Raw genomic sequence first — 27,118 nt, forward strand, 5'->3', positions numbered from 1 at the left:
GATAAGACATGATGTAACTGCAGGCCCCTGCAGATAGATGTGAATGGTAATGGCAGAAATCATTGGCTGCAGTGATGGGGCCTGTGCACTTTCACCCGATTCGCTAATTGTGTGATCGGGGTCCACAGCCCCCCGGGAGGTCACACTAGGAGACTCATCCTCATACATAACTTTCCATATGAGGCTCAGCAGAATCCCAGATGTGTCGCAGACACAAGATTAAGGCGATGACGGCGTAAATAAATATTTTTAGCTCCCTGATCCCCAGATGCTGGACATGAAGCGTATGGGAACACGGTGGAAACCATCGCCCTCTTCATCGGCAGCTGCGTCCAGGGGGAGGGGAGTGATACATTGTATCAGTGTAAATAGTCAACATTCTGGAGTTCTCATAGAGCACCTGGAATAAAGGGAAACAAGGACCCTCTGCCCAATATCCGCCAGGTGACCTCACCTGACTGCTCCAGGTATGGCCAAGCTTTCTCAACCCTTTAAAGACAGGCCCTTTAAGGACAAGTTCTTTCTTATGTAAATTAAGGGTAATAATTGTACCATTATAAAAAGTCAGGAAACTTCCCATTAGAGGTTGAGCTTTGATTCCTCGTCATTTACGATATCTCTGTTCGCTGTCAGAAGATGAGAAGATTCTTCTTTACATCCAGAAAGTGAAAAACGATCCTGATCACGTCCAACTGACCCAGCGTCAAACAAAGCATGTCATGGAATGTACTTAGCCCATGATGGTTTCCATTCACTGACAGTAAGCATAAAATGGGGATGAAGTAACACTAATGCTTTCCCCACTTATGAGACTTTTCCCCCGCCACCTCTCAGTTTCATCATGTTCTCTGAAGAACTGCTAAAATCTGTCCTGCTCAAGTTAGACTGGGAGCTCACTGACAGATTAGATTACAGCTGCCCATTGAAGGCTATAGAGAGGACAGTGTGAACAACAGAGGCAGAGGCATATAGAGACTATGCTGCTTTCTAGTGTTTTTTTTTTTCTAATTAAAGAGCTGGATGCATAGCTGCACTACTCAGTACTGCAGAACAATGTCTTGTATGCTCTTACAGTTTTTAGCATTTGTTTTATCTTACTCTATTGCTGGATTCATAGCTACACTGCTCAGTACTGCAGTATAATATATATGTTCATGCAGCTTTTCAGCAGCTGATTTATCTCACACTACTGCTGCACTCATAGCTGCACTACTCAGTACTGCTGTATAATGTCTTCTATGCTCTTACAGCTTTCAGCATTTGTCTTATCTTACTCTAGTGCTGGATTCATAGCTACACTGCTCAGTACTGCTGTATAATATATATGTTGTGGCAGCTTTTCACCAGCTGATTTATCTCACAATAGTGCGGGATTCATAGCTGCACTACTCAGTACTGCTGTATAATGTCTTCTATGCTCTTACAGCTTTCAGCATTTGTCTTATCTTACTCTAGTGCTGGATTCATAGCTACACTGCTCAGTACTGCTGTATAATATATATGTTCTTGCAGCTTTTCAGCAGCTGATTTATCTCACACTACTGCTGGACTCATAGCTGCACTACTCAGTACTGCTGTATAATGTCTTCTATTCTCTTACAGCTTTCAGCATTTGTTTTATCTTACTCTAGTGCTGGATTCATAGCTACACTGCTCAGTACTGCTGTATAATATATATGTTCTTGCAGCTTTTCACCAGCTGATGCATCTCATAATAGTGCAGGACTCATAGCTGCACTACTCAGTACTGCTGTATAATGTCTTCTATTCTCTTACAGCTTTCAGCATTTGTCTTATCTTACTCTAGTGCTGGATTCATAGCTACACTGCTCAGTACTGCTGTATAATATATATGTTCTTGCAGCTTTTCAGCAGCTGATTTATCTCACACTACTGCTGGACTCATAGCTGCACTACTCAGTACTGCTGTATAATGTCTTCTATTCTCTTACAGCTTTCAGCATTTGTTTTATCTTACTCTAGTGCTGGATTCATAGCTACACTGCTCAGTACTGCTGTATAATATATATGTTCTTGCAGCTTTTCACCAGCTGATGCATCTCACAATAGTGCAGGACTCATAGCTGCACTACTCAGTACTCCTGTATAATGTCTTCTATGCTCTTACAGCTTTTCAGTAACTGCTGTATCTCACTCTAGTGCTGGATTCATAGCTGCACAGCTCAGTACTGCTGCAAAATGTCTTCTATGCTCTTACAGCTTTTCAGTAACAAGTTCATCTCACTCTAGTGCTGGATTCATAGTTACATTGCATAGTACTGCTGGAAAAAAGTCTTCTATGCTTTTTTTAGCTTTTTAGCAACTGTTTTATCTATCAACAGCCCTGGATTCATAGCTTCATTGGTCAGTACTACTATATAATATCTTCGATATTCTTGAAGCTTTCAGGTAACTATTTTGTCTCGCACTAGTACTGGACTCATATCTGCACTGCACAGTACTGCTTTATCGTGTCTTCTATATTCTTAAAGCTTTTCAGTAACTGTTGTATCTCACCTTAGGGCTGGATTCATAGCTACTCTGCTAAGTACTGATACATAATGTCTTCTATGCGCTTGATGTTTTTCAGTAACTGTTTTAATTCACTCTAGTGCTGGATTCATAACTACACTGCCCAGTACTGCTGTATAACGTCTTCTATGCTCTTGTAGATTTTTAGTAGTGGTTTTATCTCACTTTAGTGCTGGATTCATAGCCACAATGCTCAGTCCTGATGTATAATTTAATCTATGCGCTTGCAGCTTTTCAGTAAGTGTTTTATCTCACCCTAGTGCTGGATTCATAACCACACTGCTCAGTACTTATGCAGAATGTCCTCCATTCTGCTGCAGTTTTCTTGTAAGCGTTTTATGTCACCCTAGCAACAAATTTCCATCTCTACTGCTCGGTACTGCTGTACAATACCCTCTGGGGTGTTGCTGCTACTCTGAGACAGGAGAGCAGGAATGTCTGAATGTTTTGTGTCAGGGAGACGTCACAGCAGCTGTTCCTTACCCACTGGCTCAGGGACAACTGAATATTACGGAGTGAGCCTGCAGAGGGGAAAGTGGTGATAACTGCGGGATATAAGGGCCAGAAATCGTGTATTTCACACATGGACACACATGAACGCTTGTTCCAAAAAGTCATGTGAAACAACAGGTACACTGTAAGGCCTGGGCTACGGTGTGGGGTCCGGATGTAGAGCTAAGATCTGAACTTATAGGACTTGGACAAGGTTTGAGTGGGGTCTAGGGTTACTGCTGGGATCTAGGGTCCCGGGGGCTACAAAGTAAATGATGGCTGAGCCAAACTCCATGGGAAATAAGCCCCTGAAGGTGACAGAAGAGATTATTTTGGGCAAAGTTTTCCTTTGAATATTCCACCATTTACTGCCCTGGAATCCACAATGTCTCCATCATAATGAATCCAGAGAGTAAACTACATCCCATAAAGATCAAAAGTCGGCGAAACGCGTGAACCACTGAGTGCATTGTGCGAGTAAAGAGGGATCAGTGAGCGGAGGATGTGACTCCAGTGACCCCACATTGTCTGAAGGAGGAGGGAAGGAAGAATTCACTGGAATCGGCGCCTACAAAGGTTCATTCCCGACATTGCATCCTAGTAGTAAACAAGCTGAAGCCTTAACCCCTCCACTGCCGACGAGGCCGGGCATCGATGGTAGTAGAAAAAAAGTATGGAAGCATACTGTAACTACATATCGCATTTTCTCTACCCCCGTCCGACCATCACACAGAGATCACACAGATTTGGGGATTGCTTCTCGATTTTCTCACCAGTAGGTGTCGCCATTTTCAATAAATTTTGATGGTAACAGCGCCATCTACAGGACACATCAAGTACTGCAAGCCATTACACAAAATCATGGGAAAGGCGAGGAATCCATAACACAGTATCAAACCACTACTATCACATGACCCCATCACATGGCAGCTGGACGTGAGACCACATTCAACCATTTATATGGAGGATACAACAAGTCTACACACCCCTGTTAAAATGCCAGGATTTGTCATGTAGGAATATCCTACCAAGAAGAATCATTTCAGAACCTTTTCCCCCATTTGGTTTCACCTATACTCTATACAAATCCACTGAGAAACAAACTTTTTTGGGTGGAAAAATAAAAACTAAAATAATGTAATTGCATAAATTTGCACACCCTAATCTAATACTTTGTTGCAGTCCCCTGTGATTTTCACAGGCACCTCCTGTGTACAGCGCCCTCTTCAGGTCACCACCTTGGGTTCAGATCTGGGCTCGGCCGTTTCAGAACTTCCACCTTCTTTTGGAAAAGCCATTCCTTTGCAGATATGGAGGTCGCTTACGGTCGTTTTCTCCTACAAGATAAAATTCATCTTCAGTTTTATAGCACAGGCATGAAGGTTTTGATACAAAAGTTGTTGATATTTGAAGCTGTTCAGAATTCCCTCCACTTTGACTAAAGAACAGAACACAATGCTGTCCCCACCATGCCTCACTGTGGGGATGGTGATTTTCTGGTGATACGCAGTATTTGTTCCCCAAAAAGTTCCCCTTTGGTCTCAGATATAACACGTTCTCCACATGCTTTTGGCTGATGTCATGGAGGTTTTGGTAACACACAGCCAGCAGACTTGGATGTTTTTCTTTCTAAGGAAGGCTTCCCTGTTGCCATCCTTCCCCCACAGGCCGGACATACGAACATATGAGAGATGCTGAACACAACCAAGACTGTCCAGAAATTCATGCAGCTCCTTTAATGTTGCTGTTGTCCTCTTGGCCGCCTCCTTTACAAATTTTTAAATTTTTCACGGGACGTCCAGTTCCAGTTCTTCTTGATGACATCTTCACAGTGGCTATGGTAGATATAATGCCTTGGAAAGGTTTTTGTATCTTCTCCTTCCTGACAACATTCCACAATCAGATCCTTTGCTGTGTTGTCAGCTGTTTACAGACCAGAAAATGTCAGAAAATCCTTCAAGAAGGGCAACACTTTCTCTGGGGTTAATTAGAATCACTGTACATGACAGCAGCCGAGCACTAACTACTATGTAACATGGGGGAATGTGATTGGCTGATTCTGAGCACAACCACAGCCCTGGGACGTAATACAGGTGAACACCTATGTGCAGAACATCATGCAGCCACTAGAGGCGCCACAGTCACCATTACCTTTAACCCTTTCCGCCAAGGACAATTTATGTTTTTGCCCTTTTGTCTTTTCTTCCTCGTTTTCCAAAAGCCAGAACTTATTTATTTTTTCCATCAACAAATGAGGGCTTGTTTTTTGCGGCACAAGATTTAGCTTTATGTGACACCATTCGTTTTACGATACAGCGCACAAAAACGGGGAAAAAAAATCCAAATGCTGGTAAATAATGGAAAAAAAAATGTTTTGGCCATTATTTTTTTTTGGAGGGCGTCCCTTTAATTATAAAGCTGCCGTGCCGCGATTCTCCAGGTCGGTGCGATCCGGCGACACCAAACTTATATTGGGATTTTAGGGATTTTTAGTCTTCAGATTTTAATGGTAAAAAAAAGTCAGAACTCATTAATGTTTTTATAGGGGGGGTTGATATTTGTCACCGGAAGCATCAGACACTCGGCTCCGAGACGACCAGGAATAATCCGCCATCAACGGCAACACGAGCTAATGTGTGTGCACAGCACAGGCCGAGCGAAGCTACACAATGTAACGAAAACATGATAAAGTGGCCATAAAAAGAGGAATAAGACGATATTATGACCGGCAGTGGAGATGATAGATGGCCGAACACTACAGGAGAGTGGCCTTTATAGGCAGAGGTGGGAGGTAATGGCACCAGAGCGGAGGATGAGGGGGGTAATGGCACCAGAGCGGAGGATGAGGGGGGTAATGGCACCAGAGCGGAGGATGAGGGGGGTAATGGAACCGGAGCGGAAGATGAGGGGGGTAATGACACCAGAGCGGAGGATGAGGGGGGTAATGGCACCGGAGCGGAGGATGAGGGGGGTAATGACACCAGAGCGGAGGATGAGGGGGGTAATGGAACCGGAGCTGAGGATGAGGGGGGAAATGACACCAGAGCGGAGGATGAGTGGGGTAATGACACCAGAGCGGAGGATGAGGGGGGTAATGGAACCGGAGCTGAGGATGAGGGGGGAAATGACACCAGAGCGGAGGATGAGTGGGGTAATGGCACCAGAGCGGAAGATGAGGGGGGTAATGGCACCGGAGCGGAGGATGAGGGGGGTAATGACACCAGAGCGGAGGATGAGGGGGGTAATGGCACCGGAGCGGAGGATGAGTGGGGTAATGGCTCCAGAGCGGAGGATGAGGGGGGTAATGACACCAGAGCGGAAGATGAAGGGGGTAATGGCACCAGAGCGGAGGATGAGGGGGGTAATGGAACCGGAGCGGAAGATGAGGGGGGTAATGACACCAGAGCGGAGGATGAGTGGGGTAATGACACCAGAGCGGAGGATGAGGGGGGTAATGGAACCGGAGCGGAAGATGAGGGGGGTAATGACACCAGAGCGGAAGATGAAGGGGGTAATGGCACCAGAGCGGAGGATGAGGGGGGTAATGGAACCGGAGCGGAGGATGAGGGGGGTAATGGCACCGGAGCGGAGGATGAGGGGGGTAATGACACCAGAGTGGAGGATGAGGGGGGTAATGGCACCGGAGCGGAGGATGAGGGGGGTAATGGCTCCAGAGCGGAGGATGAGGGGGGTAATGGCACCAGAGCGGAAGATGAGGGGGGTAATGGAACCGGAGCGGAAGATGAGGGGGGTAATGACACCAGAGCGGAGGATGAGGGGGGTAATGGAACCGGAGCGGAAGATGAGGGGGGTAATGACACCAGAGCGGAGGATGAGTGGGGTAATGACACCAGAGCGGAGGATGAGGGGGGTAATGGCACCAGAGCGGAAGATGAGGGGGTAATGGAACCGGAGCGGAAGATGAGGGGGGTAATGACACCAGAGCGGAGGATGAGGGGGGTAATGGAACCGGAGCGGAAGATGAGGGGGGTAATGACACCAGAACGGAAGATGAGGGGGGTAATGGCACCGGAGCGGAAGATGAGGGGGGTAATGGAACCGGAGCGGAAGATGAGGGGGGTAATGACACCAGAGCGGAGGATGAGGGGGGTAATGGCACCAGAGCGGAGGATGAGGGGGGTAATGGAACCGGAGCGGAAGATGAGGGGGGTAATGACACCAGAGCGGAGGATGAGTGGGGTAATGGAACCGGAGCGGAAGATGAGGGGGGTAATGACACCAGAACGGAAGATGAGGGGGGTAATGACACCAGAGCGGAGGATGAGGGGGGTAATGGAACCGGAGCGGAAGATGAGGGGGGTAATGACACCAGAGCGGAGGATGAGTGGGGTAATGGAACCGGAGCGGAAGATGAGGGGGGTAATGACACCAGAACGGAAGATGAGGGGGGTAATGACACCAGAGCGGAGGATGAGTGGGGTAATGACACCAGAGCGGAGGATGAGGGGGGTAATGACACCAGAACGGAAGATGAGGGGGGTAATGGCACCGGAGCGGAAGATGAGGGGGGTAATGGCACCGGAGCGGAGGATGAGTGGGGTAATGACACCAGAGCGGAGGATGAGTGGGGTAATGACACCAGAGCGGAGGATGAGGGGGGTAATGGCACCAGAGAGGAGGACGAGGGGGGTAATGGAACCGGAGCGGAAGATGAGGGGGGTAATGGCACCGGAGCGGAGGATGAGTGGGGTAATGACACCAGAGCGGAGAATGAGGGGGGTAATGACACCAAAGCGGAAGATGAAGGGGGTAATGGCACCAGAGCGGAGGATGAGGGGGGTAATGGAACCGGAGCGGAGGATGAGGGGGGTAATGACACCAAAGCGGAGGATGAGGGGGGTAATGGCACCGGAGCGGAGGATGAGGGGGGTAATGGCACCAGAGCGGAGGATGAGGGGGGTAATGGCACCAGACTGGAGGATGAGGGGGGTAATGACACCGGAGCTGAGGATGAGGGGGGTAATGGCACCAGAGCGGAGGATGAGTGGGGTAATGGCACCAGAGCGGAGGATGAGGGGGGTAATGGCCCCGGAGCGGAAGATGAGGGGGGTAATGGCACCGGAGCTGAGGATGAGGGGGGTAATGACACCAGAGCGGAGGATGAGGGGGGTAATGGCACCGGAGCCGAGGATGAGGGGGGTAATGGCACCAGAGCGGAGGATGAGGGGGGTAATGGCACCAGACTGGATGATGAGGGGGGTAATGACACCAGAGCGGAGGATGAGGGGGGTAATGGCACCAGAGCAGAAGATGAGGGGGGTAATGGCACCAGAGCAGAGGATGAGGGGGGTAATGACACCAGAGCGGAGGATGAGGGGGGTAATGGCACCAGAGCAGAAGATGAGGGGGGTAATGGCACCAGAGCAGAGGATGAGGGGGGTAATGACACCAGAGCGGAGGATGAGGGGGGTAATGGCACCGGAGCGGAGGATGAGGGGGGTAATGACACCAGAGCGGAGGATGAGGGGGGTAATGGCACCAGAGCGGAGGATGAGGGGGGTAATGGCACCAGAGCGGAGGATGAGGGGGGTAATGACACCAGAGCGGAAGATGAGGGGGGTAATGGCCCCAGAGCGGAGGATGAGGGGGGTAATGGCACCAGAGCGGAGGATGAGGGGGGTAATGACACCAGAGCGGAAGATGAGGGGGGTAATGGCACCAGAGCGGAAGATGAGGGGGGTAATGGCACCAGAGCAGAGGATGAGGGGGGTAATGACACCAGAGCGGAGGATGAGGGGGGTAATGGCACCGGAGCGGAGGATGAGGGGGATAATGACACCAGAGCGGAGGATGAGGAGGGTAATGACACCAGAGCGGAGGATGAGGGGGGTAATGGTCCCAGAGTGGAGGATGAGGGGGTAATGGCACCAGACTGGATGATGAGGGGGGTAATGACCCCAGAGCGGAAGATGAGGGGGTAATGACACCAGAGAGGAGGATGAGGGGGGTAATGGCACCAGAGCGGAGGATGAGGGGGGTAATGACACGGGAGCGGAGGATGAGGGGGGTAATGACACCAGAGCAGAGGATGAGGGGGGTAATGACACCAGAGCGGAGGATGAGGGGGTAATGACACCAGAGCAGAGGATGAGGGGGGTAATGACACCAGAGCGGAGGATGAGGGGGTAATGACACCAGAGCAGAGGATGAGGGGGGTAATGACACCAGAGCGGAAGATGAGGGGGGTAATGGCACCAGAGCGGAGGATGAGGGGGGTAATGGCACCAGAGCGGAGGATGAGGGGGGTAATGACATCGGAGCGGAAGATGAGGGGGGTAATGGCACCAGAGCAGAGGATGAGGGGGGTAATGACACCGGAGCGGAAGATGAGGGGGGTAATGGCACCAGAGCAGAGGATGAGGGGGTAATGACAACGGAGCGGAGGATAAGACACGATGTAACAGTAGAATAGTGAGTGCAGCTCTGGCTGTGACTGGAGGATAAGACACGATGTAACAGTAGAATAGTGAGTGCAGCTCTGGCTGTGACTGGAGGATAAGACACGATGTAACAGCAGAATAGTGAGTGCAGCTCTGGCTGTGACTGGAGGATAAGACACGATGTAACAGCAGAATAGTGAGTGCAGCTCTGGCTGTGACTGGAGGATAAGACACGATGTAACAGCAGAATAGTGAGTGCAGCTCTGGCTGTGACTGGAGGATAAGACACGATGTAACAGCAGAATAGTGAGTGCAGCTCTGGCTGTGACTGGAGGATAAGACATGATGGAACAGTAGAATCGCAGGACTGTGTGGCTGGAGGTGAATATTAAATATTCTCTGACAAGTACTTGTTATACCCAGGTTTCCTCCTTCATTTATGAGCGGTCGGCATTGAGGGGCTCGTTAGTGGGCGGCGGGTGCAGAGGTGTGAGCGGCCCAGTTGTCACTCTTTAATTCCTGTGTTATTACAATGTAGCAGATTTGTGTCTTTATTTAGAACCTTGGAGAGTTCCAACATTCCTGGGGGGGTGGGGGGGGGGAGGGGAGTGGAATGATGGGATGGATTCTTAATTCCCAGTCCCCCTCCAGGTCCTCCTCTCCTGCAATGTTACTGCATTAATATTAGTCTCTGGTGAGTCCAGAACCAGTGAGTCCCCCCAGCATCTCCGGCAGCAGGAACCACTACTGCGGCCACTGATTGGTGGACTAGCTCTGACTCCAGTCTCCCAGTGTCAGTCCCCCAGTGTCAGTGTACCAGTATCATTCCACCAGAGTCAGTCTCCCAATGTCAGTCTCCCGGTGTCAGTCTCCCGGTGTCAGTCTCCCGATGTCAGTCTCTCGGTGTCAGTCTCCCAGTGTCAGTCTCCCGGTGTCAGTCTCCCAGTGTCAGTCTCCCAGTGTCAGTCTCCCGGTGTCAGTCTCCCGGTGTCAGTCTCCCGATGTCAGTCTCTCGGTGTCAGTCTCCCAGTGTCAGTCTCCCAGTGTCAGTCTCCCAGTGTCAGTCTCCCAGTGTCAGTCTCCCGATGTCAGTCTCTCGGTGTCAGTCTCCCGGTGTCAGTCTCCCGGTGTCAGTCTCTCGGTGTCAGTCTCCCGATGTCAGTCTCTCGGTGTCAGTCTCTCGGTGTCAGTCTCCCAGTGTCAGTCTCCCAGTGTCAGTCCCCCAGTGTCAGTCTCCCAGTGTCAGTCTCCCAGTGTCAGTCTCCCAGTGTCAGTCTCCCAGTATCAGTCCCCCAGTGTCAGTCTCCCAGTGTCAGTCCCCCAGTGTCAGTCTCCCAGTGTCAGTCTCCCAGTGTCAGTCTCCCAGTATCAGTCTCCCAGTGTCAGTCCCCCAGTGTCAGTCTCCCAGTGTCAGTCTCCCAGTGTCAGTCTCCCAGTATCAGTCTCCCAGTGTCAGTCCCCCAGTGTCAGTCTCCCAGTGTCAGTCCCCCAGTGTCAGTCCCCCAGTGTCAGTCCCCCAGTGTCAGTCTCCCAGTGTCAGTCTCCCAGTGTCAGTCCCCCAGTGTCAGTCCCCCAGTATCAGTCTCCCAGTATCTCAGTGTCCCAGTGTCAGTCTCCCAGTGTCAGTCCCCCAGTGTCAGTCCCCCAGTGTCAGTCTCCCAGTGTCAGTCCCCCAGTATCAGTCCCCCAGTGTCAGTCTCCCAGTGTCAGTCTCCCAGTATCAGTCTCCCAGTGTCAGTCTCCCAGTGTCAGTCTCCCAGTGTCAGTCCCCCAGTGTCAGTCCCCCAGTGTCAGTCCCCCAGTGTCAGTCTCCCAGTGTCAGTCCCCCAGTGTCAGTCTCCCAGTGTCAGTCCCCCAGTGTCAGTCTCCCAGTGTCAGTCTCCCAGTGTCAGTCTCCCAGTGTCAGTCTCCCAGTGTCAGTCCCCCAGTGTCAGTCCCCCAGTGTCAGTCCCCCAGTGTCAGTCTCCCAGTGTCAGTCTCCCAGTGTCAGTCCCCCAGTGTCAGTCTCCCAGTGTCAGTCTCCCAGTATCAGTCTCCCAGTATCAGTCTCCCAGTGTCAGTCCCCCAGTGTCAGTCTCCCAGTGTCAGTCTCCCAGTGTCAGTCCCCCAGTGTCAGTCTCCCAGTGTCAGTCTCCCAGTATCAGTCTCCCAGTATCAGTCTCCCAGTGTCAGTCCCCCAGTGTCAGTCTCCCAGTGTCAGTCTCCCAGTGTCAGTCCCCCAGTGTCAGTCTCCCAGTGTCAGTCCCCCAGTGTCAGTCCCCCAGTGTCAGTCCCCCAGTATCAGTCTCCCAGTGTCAGTCTCCCAGTGTCAGTCCCCCAGTGTCAGTCTCCCAGTGTCAGTCCCCCAGTGTCAGTCTCCCAGTGTCAGTCTCCCAGTGTCAGTCTCCCAGTGTCAGTCCCCTGTGTCAGTCCCCCAGTGTCAGTCCCCCAGTGTCAGTCCCCCAGTGTCAGTCTCCCAGTGTCAGTCTCCTGTGTCAGTCCCCCAGTGTCAGTCCCCCAGTATCAGTCTCCCAGTGTCAGTCCCCTGTGTCAGTCCCCCAGTGTCAGTCCCCCAGTATCAGTCTCCCAGTGTCAGTCCCCCAGTGTCAGTCTCCCAGTGTCAGTCCCCCAGTGTCAGTCTCCCAGTATCAGTCCCCCAGTGTCAGTCTCCCAGTGTCAGTCTCCCAGTATCAGTCTCCCAGTGTCAGTCTCCCAGTGTCAGTCTCCCAGTATCAGTCTCCCAGTGTCAGTCTCCCAGTGTCAGTCTCCCAGTGTCAGTCTCCCAGTGTCAGTCTCCCAGTGTCAGTCTCCCAGTGTCAGTCCCCCAGTGTCAGTCCCTTGTGTCAGTCCCCCAGTGTCAGTCTCCCAGTGTCAGTCTCCCAGTGTCAGTCTCCCAGTGTCAGTCTCCCAGTGTCAGTCTCCCAGTGTCAGTCTCCCAGTGTCAGTCCCCCAGTGTCAGTCTCCCAGTATCAGTCTCCCAGTGTCAGTCCCCCAGTGTCAGTCTCCCAGTGTCAGTCTCCCAGTATCAGTCTCCCAGTGTCAGTCCCCCAGTGTCAGTCCCCCAGTGTCAGTCCCCCAGTGTCAGTCTCCCAGTGTCAGTCCCCCAGTGTCAGTCTCCCAGTGTCAGTCCCCCAGTGTCAGTCTCCCAGTGTCAGTCTCCCAGTGTCAGTCTCCCAGTGTCAGTCCCCCAGTGTCAGTCTCCCAGTGTCAGTCCCCCAGTGTCAGTCTCCCAGTGTCAGTCTCCCAGTGTCAGTCTCCCAGTGTCAGTCCCCCAGTGTCAGTCTCCCAGTGTCAGTCCCCCAGTGTCAGTCTCCCAGTGTCAGTCTCCCAGTGTCAGTCCCCCAGTGTCAGTCTCCCAGTGTCAGTCTCCCAGTGTCAGTCCCCCAGTGTCAGTCTCCCAGTGTCAGTCTCCCAGTGTCAGTCCCCCAGTGTCAGTCTCCCAGTGTCAGTCCCCCAGTGTCAGTCTCCCAGTATCAGTCCCCCAGTGTCAGTCTCCCAGTGTCAGTCCCCCAGTGTCAGTCTCCCAGTATCAGTCTCCCAGTATCAGTCCCCCAGTGTCAGTCTCCCACTGTCAGTCCCCCAGTGTCAGTCTCCCAGTGTCAGTCCCCTGTGTCAGTCTCCCAGTATCAGTCTCCCAGTATCTCAGTGTCTTGTACCTGTTGTCCCAGAGTATAAAACCCAATGCTGCAGTGTGTGATCACCATTCTAACCAGTGCGGTCACGTCCCTCCAGTACAGAATCCCAGTGCCCCTGTGCGGTGTCCCAGTGCTGGGGTATAAGCCCAGTGACCGTGTGACAGTGACACTGAGATTTTTCTACATTCCGGCTCCTTTAAATAGGATTTCTTCTCATCACTTTGCATCCTATTCTGCCTCAATAACTAATGACTGAGTCCTCATTTAAAGGGATGGTCAAGAAGCAACGACCCAAAGATCAGGCGATCACTGAGGGTCTCACAGTCAAGAGGGAGGAGAAACTCAGGCAGCACATGACTTATTAAAATCAGTGATCGCCGCATTCACCCCTTAAGTCCAAAAGTAGAGAATTCCTTTAACTTTGCTCTGTGTGGTGTCCTTCGCAGATAGCGGCGGCCATGCTTCATCCCCCGAAGTACAGAGAATCATTAATAAGACGATTATCGACAGACCAGGAGCAGCGGCGCATGATCACCCCCAGACCCCCCACATTCCAGGAGGAAAGCTATCCCCGATACCTATAAAGCGTTAAAGCCCCTGATCCCCCCCTCCCCCCCTCACAGCATGCGAAGTATTGACAAATCTGCAAAGAGAAGTTAATTGCAGCATTTATCTATACAACAAGGCCGGCGAGAAGCAGAACGCTGCAATTAACGACGCCCCACAGCGCAGAGCCAATGACTAAATCATGAGAGCGCGGAGACCTGGGGACACAAAGCAGCAGTTATACTCCTGACCACAGGGGGCAGTATTATAGTAGTTATATTCCTGACAACAGGGGGCAGTATTATAGTAGTTATATTCTTGTACATAGGAGCAGTATTATAGTAGTTATATTCTTGTACATAGGAGCAGTATTATAGTAGTTATATTCTTGTACATAGGGGCAGTATTATAGCAGTTATATTCTTGTACATAGGGGCAGTATTATAGCAGTTATATTCCTGACCACAGGGGGCAGTATTATAGCAGTTATATTCCTGACAACAGGGGGCAGTATTATAGTAGTTATATTCTTGTATATCGGAGCAGTATTATAGTAGTTATATTCTTGTATATCGGAGCAGTATTATAGTAGTTATATTCTTGTACATAGGAGCAGTATTATAGTAGTTATATTCTTGTACATAGGAGCAGTATTATAGTAGTTATATTCTTGTACATAGGGGGCAGTATTATAGTAGTTATATTCTTGTACATAGGAGCAGTATTATAGTAGTTATATTCTTGTACATAGGAGCAGTATTATAGTAGTTATATTCTTGTACATAGGGGGCAGTATTATAGTAGTTATATTCTTGTACATAGGGGGCAGTATTATAGTAGTTATATTCTTGTATATAGGAGCAGTATTATAGTAGTTATATTCTTGTACATAGGGGCAGTATTATAGCAGTTATATTCCTGACCACAGGGGGCAGTATTATAGCAGTTATATTCCTGACCACAGGGGGCAGTATTATAGCAGTTATATTCCTGACCACAGGGGGCAGTATTATAGCAGTTATATTCCTGACCACAGGGGGCAGTATTATAGTAGTTATATTCCTGACCACAGGGGGCAGTATTATAGTAGTTATATTCTTGTATATAGGAGCAGTATTATAGTAGTTATATTCTTGTACATAGCAGTATTATAGTAGTTATATTCTTGTACACAGGAGCAGTATTATAGTAGTTATATTCTTGTACATAGGAGCAATATTATAGTAGTTATATTCTTGTACATAGGAGCAGTATTATAGTAGTTATATTCTTGTACATAGGAGCAATATTATAGTAGTTATATTCTTGTACATAGGAGCAGTATTATAGTAGTTATATTCTTGTACATAGGGGCAGTATTATAGTAGTTATATTCTTGCACATAGGAGCAGTATTATAGTAGTTATATTCTTGTACATAGGAGCAGTATTATAGTAGTTATATTCTTGTACATAGGGAGCAGTATTATAGTAGTTATATTCTTGTACATAGGGGCAGTATTATAGTAGTTATATTCTTGCACATAGGAGCAGTATTATAGTAGTTATATTCTTGTACATAGGAGCAGTATTATAGTAGTTATATTCTTGTACATAGGGAGCAGTATTATAGTAGTTATATTCTTGTACATAGGGACAGTATTATAGTAGTTATATTCTTGCACATAGGAGCAGTATTATAGTAGTTATATTCTTGCACATAGGAGCAGTATTATAGTAGTTATATTCTTGTACATAAGGGCAGTATTATAGTAGTTATATTCTTGTACATAGGAGCAGTATTATAGTAGTTATATTCTTGTACATAGGGGCAGTATTATAGTAGTTATATTCTTGTACATAGGAGCAGTATTATAGTAGTTATATTCTTATACATAGGGGCAGTATTATAGTAGTTATATTCTTGTACATAGGAGCAGTATTATAGTAGTTATATTCTTGTACATAGGAGCAGTATTATAGTAGTTGTATTCTTGTACATAGGGGCAGTGTTATAGTAGTTATATTCTTGTACATAGGGGCAGTATTATAGTAGTTATGTTCTTGTACATAGGGGCAGTATTATAGTAGTTATATTCTTGTACATAGGAGCAGTATTATAGTAGTTATATTCTTGTACATAGGGGGCAGTATTATAGTAGTTATATTCTTGTACATAGGGGCAGTATTATAGTAGTTATATTCTTATACATAGGGGCAGTATTATAGTAGTTATATTACATATTTTATTATGATTGCGGTGAATACTGTGTAGTGACAGTCAGGGCAGAATAGATGATTCGGGGATAGTTATTCTGTATACCATTTATTGATTTGCTATTAATTACAGGGCATTTATGATAGGATATCCTATATTAATTTTAATATCCTATATTAATGGTATATTATGAATTCTTCCTTCTTACATATTACAGGCTGATATTATTACATGCGCCACAAGCCGGAGACGTCCCCAAATTAAAAGAGACAAATATTTTGAATGCGAATAATTGGATTTTTTTTGTTGTCGGACTCCGCACCCCGAGGATTCCTCAATGACAAACTTAATACTCGGCCAAAACGTCCTGATTGGCGAAGTTTTCAGTTTTCGCCTCTCCGCTTTCCAGCAGATATAACATTTTTATTTTCTGATCTGTTTTATGGGGCACAAATTATATTGGGTTTTTTCTGTAACGCTCTTTAGGAGGCATGCAGTATAATGTAAGTATTTTGTGATGTAAATGCATACATAAATAAGTGTTGTTGTTTTTTTTTGTTTCGTTTCTTAAGAGTTTCTTCACTGTTTACATTTACACAAAATGACGCACTGAATCGATTTTCCAGGAAATTACCGACGTGTGGTCGATAATGTAGGTAGTTTTTTGTTATAGCTATATCAATATGTATATATATATATATATATATATATATATATATATATATATATATATATACACACACACCTTTTTGCAGTTTGTTCTGCAAAATATTTTATAAATTTTGCTCTACTTTTTACATAAGTTTTCCATGAAGACATCACTAATTTTGTTGGGGTAAGATATGTAAATGTATTTTTTCTATGGTGCATTTTTTCCATACCACCGCTCCGACATCTGAGCCTGCAGAATGGGATAATAATGGGGGTCTGTGCCGAGGCACTCATGATAACGAACCATTTCTCTCCGCTCAATCACCCGTCGGTCCGGCAGCCTTATTACCACGTCCTCATCGCTCTGCTGCGGCAAGTTCTCCAGGAGGTCAGCATGAGAAAGCGACAATCGATAAGGGGTCCGGACGGTCAATCATTTAAAGTGACCATTGCCGCGGAGTGCACTGATAGATAATCAATAGCTTTTATAATGCACAGGCAACAACGGGTGACAGACAGGGGCCCCCACAAAGCCAAGGACCCAGAGGTGGGAGGAAAAAAAAAATCACTCTCTCAATTCTCAGGTATTGATTATTGCTTTCATAAAACTCCAAAGGATTCAAAACCCAAAGCGGCTTCTTCTGGGCCTAAAAGTATCACCAGAAAGAACCGTTCCCTCGGCAGTGTCAGTGCGAGCTCACCGGAATAACCGTGTAATCAGAAGCCTCAGATCACATGATTCTGTATAATAAAGGTAGAATTATATTCCGGGGCCGCTCTCGCTCCCTCCCTTCTGACATATTACAGACTGATATTATTACACGCGCCACAAGCCGGAGACGTCCCCAAATTACCAGAGACAAACATTGTGGCTGCCAGTAATTGGATTTTGCTGTTGTCGGGCTCCGCTTTTCCTCCGTGTAAGTGGAGTGCAGCGAGGAGTCCTCCATGACAAAGTCTGCCAAGTGGCGCTCATTAGCTCCCGGGAAGAGGTGCGCAGCAGCCGCAGACTCCACGGACTGTAGGCTCCTTGGGTTAGATGTACACACACAGGGGAAATGTCAGTGAAGCACTGACTTGCGGCAACAAACTGATTTCCTCCCGTTCAGGTTTCTTTCCATATATCACTATTTCCATTTGCCTAAACTGAACACTGTCCATGAATAAGTTGAGCGCCCTTTAATGGTGGAAACTAGTGAACACTAATGAAGACCAGTGAGGACTGGTGGAAACTAGTGAACACTAATGAAGACCAGTGAGGACTGGTGGAAACTAGTGAATACTAATGAAGACCAGTGAGGACTGGTGGAAACTAGTGAATACTAATGAAGACCAGTGAGGACTGGTGGAAACTAGTGAATACTAATGAAGACCTGTGAGGACTGGTGGAAACTAGTGTTCACTAGTTTCCACCAGTCCTCACTGGTCTTCATTATTGTTCACTAGTTTCCACCAGTCCTCACTGGTCTTCATTATTGTTCACTAATGAAGACCAGTGAGGACTGGTGGAAACTAGTGAATACTAATGAAGACCAGTGAGGACTGGTGGAAACTAGTGAATACTAATGAAGACCAGTGAGGACTGGTGGAAACTAGTGAACGCTAATGAAGACCAGTGAGGACTGGTGGAAACTAGTCAACGCTATTGAAGACCAGTGAGGACTGGTGGAAACTAGAGAACACTAATGAAGACCTGTGAGGACTGGTGGAAACTAGTCAACACTATTGAAGACCAGTGAGGACTGGTGGAAACTAGTGAACACTAATGAAGACCAGTGAGGACTGATGGAAGCTAGTTAACAATAATGAATACCAGTGAGGACTGATGGAAGCTAGTGAACAATAATGAAGACTGGTGGAAACTAGTGAACACTAATGAAGACCAGTGAGGACTGATGGAAGCTAGTGAACAATAATGAAGTCCAGTGAGGACTGATGGAAACTAGTGAACAATAATGAAGACCAGTGAGGACTGATGGAAGCTAGTGAACAATAATCAAGACCAGTGAGGACTGGTGGAAACTAGTGAACACTAATGAAGACCTGTGAGGACTGGTGGAAACTAGTGAACACTACTGAAGACCAGTGAGGACTGGTGGAAACTAGTGAATACTAATGAAGACCTGTGAGGACTGGTGGAAACTAGTGAACACTACTGAAGACCAGTGAGGACTGGTGGAAACTAGTGAACGCTAATGAAGTCCAGTGAGGACTGGTGGAAACTAGTCAACACTATTGAAGACCAGTGAGGACTGGTGGAAACTAGTGAACACTAATGAAGACCAGTGAGGACTGATGGAAACTAGTGAATACTAATGAAGACCTGTGAGGACTGGTGGAAACTAGTGAACACTACTGAAGACCAGTGAGGACTGGTGGAAACTAGTGAACGCTAATGAAGACCAGTGAGGACTGGTAGAAACTAGTCAACACTATTGAAGACCAGTGAGGACTGGTGGAAACTAGTGAACACTAATGAAGACCAGTGAGGACTGGTGGAAACTAGAGAACACTAATGAAGACCAGTGAGGACTGGTGGAAACTAGTCAACACTATTGAAGACCAGTGAGGACTGATGGAAACTAGTGAACAATAATGAAGACCAGTGAGGACTGATGGAAGCTAGTGAACAATAATGAAGACCAGTGAGGACTGGTGGAAACTAGTGAACACTAATGAAGACCAGTGAGGACTGATGGAAGCTAGTGAACAATAATGAAGACCAGTGAGGACTGATGGAAGCTAGTGAACAATAATGAAGACCAGTGAGGACTGGTGGAAACTAGTGAACACTAATGAAGACCAGTGAGGACTGGTGGAAACTAGTGAATACTAATGAAGACCAGTGAGGACTGGTGGAAACTAGTGAATACTAATGAAGACCTGTGAGGACTGGTGGAAACTAGTGAACAATAATGAAGACCAGTGAGGACTGGTGGAAACTAGTGAACACTAATGAAGACCAGTGAGGACTGGTGGAAACTAGTGAATACTAATGAAGACCAGTGAGGACTGGTGGAAACTAGTGAATACTAATGAAGACCAGTGAGGACTGGTGGAAACTAGTGAACACTACTGAAGACCAGTGAGGACTGGTGGAAACTAGTGAACGCTAATGAAGACCAGTGAGGACTGGTGGAAACTAGTCAACACTATTGAAGACCAGTGAGGACTGGTGGAAACTAGTGAACACTAATGAAGACCAGTGAGGACTGGTGGAAACTAGAGAACACTAATGAAGACCAGTGAGGACTGGTGGAAACTAGTCAACACTATTGAAGACCAGTGAGGACTGGTGGAAACTAGTGAACACTAATGAAGACCAGTGAGGACTGATGGAAGCTAGTGAACAATAATGAAGACCAGTGAGGACTGATGGAAGCTAGTGAACAATAATGAAGACCAGTAAGGACTGGTGGAAACTAGTGAACACTAATGAAGACCAGTGAGGACTGATGGAAGCTAGTGAACAATAATCAAGACCAGTGAGGACTGGTGGAAACTAGTGAACACTAATGAAGACCTGTGAGGACTGGTGGAAACTAGTGAACACTACTGAAGACCAGTGAGGACTGGTGGAAACTAGTGAATACTAATGAAGACCTGTGAGGACTGGTGGAAACTAGTGAACACTACTGAAGACCAGTGAGGACTGGTGGAAACTAGTGAACACTAATGAAGACCAGTGAGGACTGATGGAAACTAGTGAATACTAATGAAGACCTGTGAGGACTGGTGGAAACTAGTGAACGCTAATGAAGACCAGTGAGGACTGGTAGAAACTAGTCAACACTATTGAAGACCAGTGAGGACTGGTGGAAACTAGTGAACACTAATGAAGACCAGTGAGGACTGATGGAAACTAGTGAATACTAATGAAGACCTGTGAGGACTGGTGGAAACTAGTGAACGCTAATGAAGACCAGTGAGGACTGGTAGAAACTAGTCAACACTATTGAAGACCAGTGAGGACTGGTGGAAACTAGTGAACAATAATGAAGACCAGTGAGGACTGGTGGAAACTAGTGAACACTAATGAAGACCAGTGAGGACTGGTGGAAACTAGTGAACACTAATGAAGACTACTGAGGACTGATGGAAGCTAGTGAACAATAATGAAGACCAGTGAGGACTGGTGGAAACTAGTGAACACTAATGAAGACCAGTGAGGACTGGTGGAAACTAGTGAACACTAATGAAGACTAGTGAGGACTCATGGAAGCTAGTGAACAATAATGAAGACCAGTGAGGACTGGTGGAAACTAGTGAACAATAATGAAGACCAGTGAGGACTGGTGGAAACTAGTGAACAATAATGAAGAACAGTGAGGACTGGTGGAAACTAGAAAACACTAATGAAGACCAGTGAGGACTGATGGAAACTAGTGAACAATAATGAAGACCAGTGAGGACTGGTGGAAACTAGAGAACACTAATGAAGACCAGTGAGGACTGGTGGAAACTAGTGAACACTAATGAAGACCAGTGAGGACTGGTGGAAACTAGTGAACACTAATGAAGACCAGTGAGGACTGATGGAAGCTAGTGAACACTAATGAAGTCCAGTGAGGACTGGTGGAAACTATTAAACACTAATGAAGACCAGTGAGGACTGGTGGAAACTAGTGAACACTAATGAAGACCAGTGAGGACTGGTGGAAACTAGTGAACACTAATGAAGTCCAGTGAGGACTGGTGGAAACTAGTGAACACTAATGAAGACCAGTGAGGACTGGTGGAAACTAGTGAACACTAATGAAGACCAGTGAGGACTGGTGGAAACTAGTGAACACTAATGAAGTCCAGTGAGGACTGGTGGAAACTAGTGAACACTAATGAAGTCCAGTGAGGACTGGTGGAAACTATTAAACACTAATGAAGACCAGTGAGGACTGGTGGAAACTAGTGAACACTAATGAAGACCAGTGAGGACTGGTGGAAACTAGTGAATACTAATGAAGACCAGTGAGGACTGGTGGAAACTAAAAAACACTAATAAAGACCAGTGAGGACTGGTGGAAACTAGTTAACAATAATGAAGACCAGTGAGGACTGGTGGGAACTGATAGGGACTGGTGGAGGCTGATAGGGACTGGTGAATACTGATAGGGACTGGTGGAGGTTGATAGGGACTGGGGAAGGCTGATGGGGACTGGTGGAGGCTGATGGGGACTGGTGGAGGCTGAGAGGGACTGGTGGAGGCTGAGAGGGACTGGTGGAGGCTGATAGGGACTGGTGAATACTGATAGGGACTGGTGGAGGTTGATAGGGACTGGGGAAGGCTGATGGGAATGGTGGAGGCTGATAGTGACTGGTGGAGACTGATAGGGACAGGTGAATACTGACAGGGACTGGTGGAGGCTGATAGGGACTGGTGGAGGCTGAGAGGGACTGCTGGAGGCTGATAGGGACTGGGGAAGGCTGATGGGACTGGTGGAGGCTGATAGGGACTGGTGGAGGCTGAGAGGGACTGCTGGAGGCTGATGGGGACTGGTGGAGGCTGATGGGGACTGGTGGAGGCTGAGAGGGACTGGTGGAGGCTGAGAGGGACTGGTGGAGGCTGAGAGGGACTGGTGAATACTGATAGGGACTGCTGGAGGCTGATGGGGACTGGTGAAGGCTGATGATAGGGACTAGTGAAGACTGATAGGGACTGGTGAAGGCTATCAGGGACTGGTGGAGACAAATGGGGACTGGTGGAGACTGATAGTGATGGATAAAGATGGGTGAAGACTCATGACCACACCTTTCTCAGTGGCTCCTCCGACTAACCCTTCTCTGACTCTTCTCCTCAGAGTATCTCCACCCTCACTCTTTGCTCTCTGTAGCTCCACCCTCCTTCCTCACTCTGTAGCTCCACCCTCTCTGCTCTCACTGTAGCTCCACCCTCTCTTCTCACTCTGTAGCTCCACCCTTTCTGCTATCTCTCTGTAGCTCCACCCTCTCTGCTATCTCTCTGCAGCTCCACCATACCTGCTGTCTCATTAGCTCCACCCTCTCTTCTCTCTGTAGCTCCACCCTCTCTGCTCTCTCTCTGTAGCTCCACCCTATTTGCTATGTCTCTGTAGCTCCACCCTCTCTGCTCTCTCTCTCTCTGTAGCTCCACCATATCTGCTGTCTCATTAGCTCCACCCTCTCTGCTCTCTCTGTAGCTCCACCCTCTCTGCTCTCTCTCTGTAGCTCCACCCTATTTGCTATCTTTGTAGCTCCACCCTTTCTGCTCTCTGTAGCTCCACCCTCTTTCATCTCTATGTAGCCCCGCCCCTGCACTGTAGCTCCTCCCCTGAGGAGTCTTGCTTATCCCAGTAGTGAGATTATTTTTCAGCCTGTGACCTGTGTGAAGCTTTGTGTCCATTCCGCGTCCTTGCTCCTGGCGCTGGGACGGGGTGGGGGGCGCAGGAACTTTTTTTTGGCAGCCGGAGATGCGTTTGCTGAGAGTTAATTTTAGTTTGCAGAGTTTATTCCGGAGGATTCCAGGACCATGAATGAGCGGCCAGTGGCTGCCATCGTCCCGCTGCCATCAGAGCGGCTGCCAACTGCTGCACGGCTGTCACTCACGGGGAACAGAATAATAAGTCTGGGCCCCTGGTGAGGAGCCGTGCGGGGCCCCGGGGCGTCATCAGAGGCCCTCACTGCACAGCAGGCGGCACCATGACATCACCGCTAAGATTAAGAGGGGTCCGACCGCTGGGGATTAGGAAGCGTCCCTGGGAACCCAGTGCGCGGCCCCCCGGGGGCTAGGAGGGTACTGTCAATTAGGGCGAGGTCAGTCCCAGGTTACACAGTGGGATCCTGAAAAGAGAAAGATCCCGACTACAACAGTTACATAGGACTGCAGGTGACATCTACTACATTATCTGTACTCAGAGAGTTATCACTGTGTTATCTGTGGTGTTACATAGGACTGCAGGTGACATCTACTACATTATCTGTACTCAGAGAGTTATCACTGTGATATCTGTGGTGTTACATAGGACTGCGGGTGACATCTACTACATTATATGTACTCAGAGAGATATCACTGTGTTATCTGTGGGGTTACATAGGACTGCAGGTGACATCTACTACATTATCTGTACTCAGAGTTATCACTGTGGTATCTGTGGTGTTACATAGGACTGCAGGTGACATCTACTACATTATCTGTACTCAGAGAGTTATCACTGTGTTATCTGTGGTGTTACATAGGACTGCAGGTGACATCTACTACATTATCTGTACTCAGAGAGTTATCACTGTGATATCTGTGGTGTTACATAGGACTGCAGGTGTCATCTACTACATTATCTGTACTCAGAGAGGTATCACTGTTATCTGTGGTGTTACATAGGACTGCAGGTGACATCTACTACATTATCTGTACTCAGAGAGTTATCACTGTGGTATCTGTGGTGTTACATAGGACTGCAGGTGACATCTACTACATTATCTGTACTCAGAGAGTTATCACTGTGATATCTGTGGTGTTACATAGGACTGCAGGTGTCATCTACTACATTATCTGTACTCAGAGAGGTATCACTGTTATCTGTGGTGTTACATAGGACTGCAGGTGACATCTACTACATTATCTGTACTCAGAGAGATATCACTGTGTTATCTGTGGGGTTACATAGGACTGCAGGTGTCATCTACTACATTATCTGTACTCAGAGAGGTATCACTGTTATCTGTGGGGTTACATAGGACTGCAGGTGTCATCTACTACATTATCTGTTCTCAGAGAGGTATCACTGTTATCTGTGGTGTTACATAGGACTGCGGGTGTCATCTACTACATTATCTGTACTCAGAGAGATATCACTGTGTTATCTGTGGGGTTACATAGGACTGCAGGTGTCATCTACTACATTATCTGTACTCAGAGAGGTATCACTGTTATCTGTGGTGTTACATAGGACTGCGGGTGACATTCCTCCATTATTTCTGGCCCCTGTAGTATAATATATTCCGTTACTTTGTATATTACTTTATATTCTGCATTTTCACATTAGTACAACAACCTCCATCATTGTCGCTCCTGCTGATCCCTGTGACACCAGATACAATATTTTCCAGATAATTTCATACAATTTCGTTCCAATCAATAATTGATGACAGAACATTCTGCAAACCCCCTGGTCTGGAGACTGAGCAGCACATGCTGGGAGTAGTAGTGCCCCACCTGCTGACCTCCGCTGTCCATGGCTTTATCGCCATCGGAGACGTCACAATGTATCAAAATAACAACATGAAAATAAACAAAGATTTCTCAGCCACAACCTGCAGCACAAGGCGGCGGCTCCGGCTGCCCCCAATAATCAGAATGGTCAGACCCCACAGTGTGAGGAGCCCAGCGGAGAGCAGACATTGGCCAGTGGCCCCATCACACCAGCGCCCAGATCCTGCCAGCTGTCACCAGTGTGAACCCCTCAGCTCATAGAGGGGCAGAAATAACTACAACTCCCAGCCGCCCCTGTGGTGGTGACCTCTCACACCTGGGGGAACTGGCTGCAACTTAATGCCACATCCCCCATGGGTGCAGGACGGCCCATGTGCGGCCACCACTCAGGTGCCCCCTGCTCTAAGGTGGGCACAACATTCTGACAAGCATGGGGGGATACTGTGCAACGAGGAGCCGGCACCTTCTACCCAAATCCTACCAGTCCATTATAGCATCGGCACAGGGTGCAACCAAAAACTGCTGCCCCTGCCCACCCTGCTGCCAGGTGATGGTGCTGCCCACCCTGCTGCCAGGTGACAGTGCTGCCCACCCTGCTGCCAGGTGATGGTGCTGCCCACCCTGCTGCCAGGTGACGGTGCTGCCCACCCTGCTGCCAGGTGACGGTGCTGCCCACCCTGCTGCCAGGTGACGGTGCTGCCCACACTGCTGCCAGGTGACGGTGCTGCCCACCCTGCTGCCAGGTGACGGTGCTGCCCACACTGCTGCCAGGTGACAGTGCTGCCCACCCTGCTGCCAGGTGATGGTGCTGCCCACCCTGCTGCCAGGTGATGGTGCTGCCCACCCTGCTGCCAGGTGACGGTGCTGCCCCTGCCCACCCTGCTGCCAGGTGATGGTGCTGCCCACCCTGCTGCCAGGTGACGGTGCTGCCCCCTGCTGCCAGGTGACGGTGCTGCCCCTGCCCACCCTGCTGCCAGGTGATGGTGCTGCCCACCCTGCTGCCAGGTGACGGTGCTGCCCACCCTGCTGCCAGGTGACGGTGCTGCCAGGTGACGGTGCTGCCCCCCTGCTGCCAGGTGACGGTGCTGCCCCCCTGTTGCCAGGTGACGGTGCTGCCCCCCTGCTGCCAGGTGACGGTGCTGCCCCCCTGCTGCCAGGTGACGGTGCTGCCCACCCTGCTGCCAGGTGACGGTGCTGCCAGGTGACGGTGCTGCCCCCCTGCTGCCAGGTGACGGTGCTGTCCCCCTGCTGCCAGGTGACGGTGCTGCCCCCCTGCTGCCAGGTGACGGTGCTGCCCCCCTGCTGCCAGGTGACGGTGCTGCCCCCCTGCTGCCAGGTGACGGTGCTGCCCCCCTGCTGCCAGGTGACGGTGCTGCCCCCCTGCTGCCAGGTGACGGTGCTGCCCCCCTGCTGCCAGGTGACGGTGCTGCCCCCCTGCTGCCAGGTGACGGTGCTGCCCCCCTGCTGCCAGGTGACGGTGCTGCCAGGTGACGGTGCTGCCCCCCTGCTGCCAGGTGACGGTGCTGCCAGGTGACGGTGCTGCCCCCCTGCTGCCAGGTGACGGTGCTGCCAGGTGACGGTGCTGCCAGGTGACGGTGCTGCCCCCCTGCTGCCAGGTGACGGTGCTGCCTCTTACCTGTAGGGCTTCGGAGCATCCTCCTCCTCCCGGAGCGGCGGAGTCTTCAGCCTTCAGGAAAACCTGCTGCCCCCGTCTAAAGAAATGGAGAAGGGCAGTGAGAATGTGGTGCAGGATGAGGACCATGCTGCCGCCGCCGGCCGCACCGCACACCGCGCACTACATGGATGGTGGGCACACGGCAGTCCTGGGGGGCGGCACGTCCTCGGTGCACGGTGCCCCTCCCCGGTGCCATCCCTCGCTCCCACCCCGGGCCCCGAACCACGAGGGGAGACGCACCTGCTGCCGCCCAGAGCGACGGGGCAAGCGGAGCGCAGGATCCACATAGTGCGGTACCGGAGCCGCGGCCACAGGCGGGGAGCGAGCAGCGACTGTGCGGGAGCCTGCGCCGCTCCCCGGGACACACCGGGTCCTAGTGCCGCCAGCTGCAGCACAGGCAGCCAACAGCTGGGGGGCCGCACCGGCCGGGGGTCTGCACCCACCGGGGTCTGCACACACCTGCTGCCGGGACTGAGGGGCGAGCACCGGGGGAGGCAAGAGGACGGAGACCCGGAGAATGGGGAGAGAGAGAGAGAGATGATAGATAGATCGATAGATAATAAATAATAGATAGATAGATTATAGATAGATAATAGATAGATAGATAGATGATAGATAATAGATAGATAATAGATAGATAGATAATAGATAGATAGATAGATGATAGATAATAGATAGATAATAGATAGATAATAGATAGATAGATAATAGATAGTAGATAATTGATGATAGATAATAGATAGATAATAGATATATAGATAATAGATAATAGATAGATAGAAGCAGTAGATGACGGCCGGGTGTATCAGTGCTGACGTCTGTACTCACTATCTGACACCCGGATACATTA

The 27,118-nt window shown here is 49.0% G+C and overlaps 1 protein-coding gene across 3 annotated transcripts in view; it reads right to left on the bottom strand.

Moving 5' to 3' along the window:
• The window catches only part of PDE2A (phosphodiesterase 2A), a 633,083-nt gene that overhangs the window by 550,582 nt on the left and 55,383 nt on the right, over positions 1-27,118 (bottom strand). Inside the window, exons 1-2 of one of the 3 annotated variants that reach the window (XM_069759488.1) lie at positions 26,509-26,621; positions 26,230-26,305 (exon numbers count right to left, since the gene is read on the bottom strand). In XM_069759488.1, the coding sequence (XP_069615589.1) occupies positions 26,230-26,305; positions 26,509-26,555 (123 nt within the window). In that variant the 5' untranslated portion in view covers positions 26,556-26,621. Of the gene's footprint in view, positions 1-26,229; positions 26,356-26,508; positions 26,622-27,118 lie in introns of those variants that run through there. The other 2 variants (XM_069759489.1, XM_069759486.1) reach the window with 2 other exon arrangements.

Source organism: Ranitomeya imitator, chromosome 3 (genome assembly GCF_032444005.1).
Source record: "Ranitomeya imitator isolate aRanImi1 chromosome 3, aRanImi1.pri, whole genome shotgun sequence".
Taxonomy (NCBI): domain Eukaryota; kingdom Metazoa; phylum Chordata; class Amphibia; order Anura; family Dendrobatidae; genus Ranitomeya; species Ranitomeya imitator.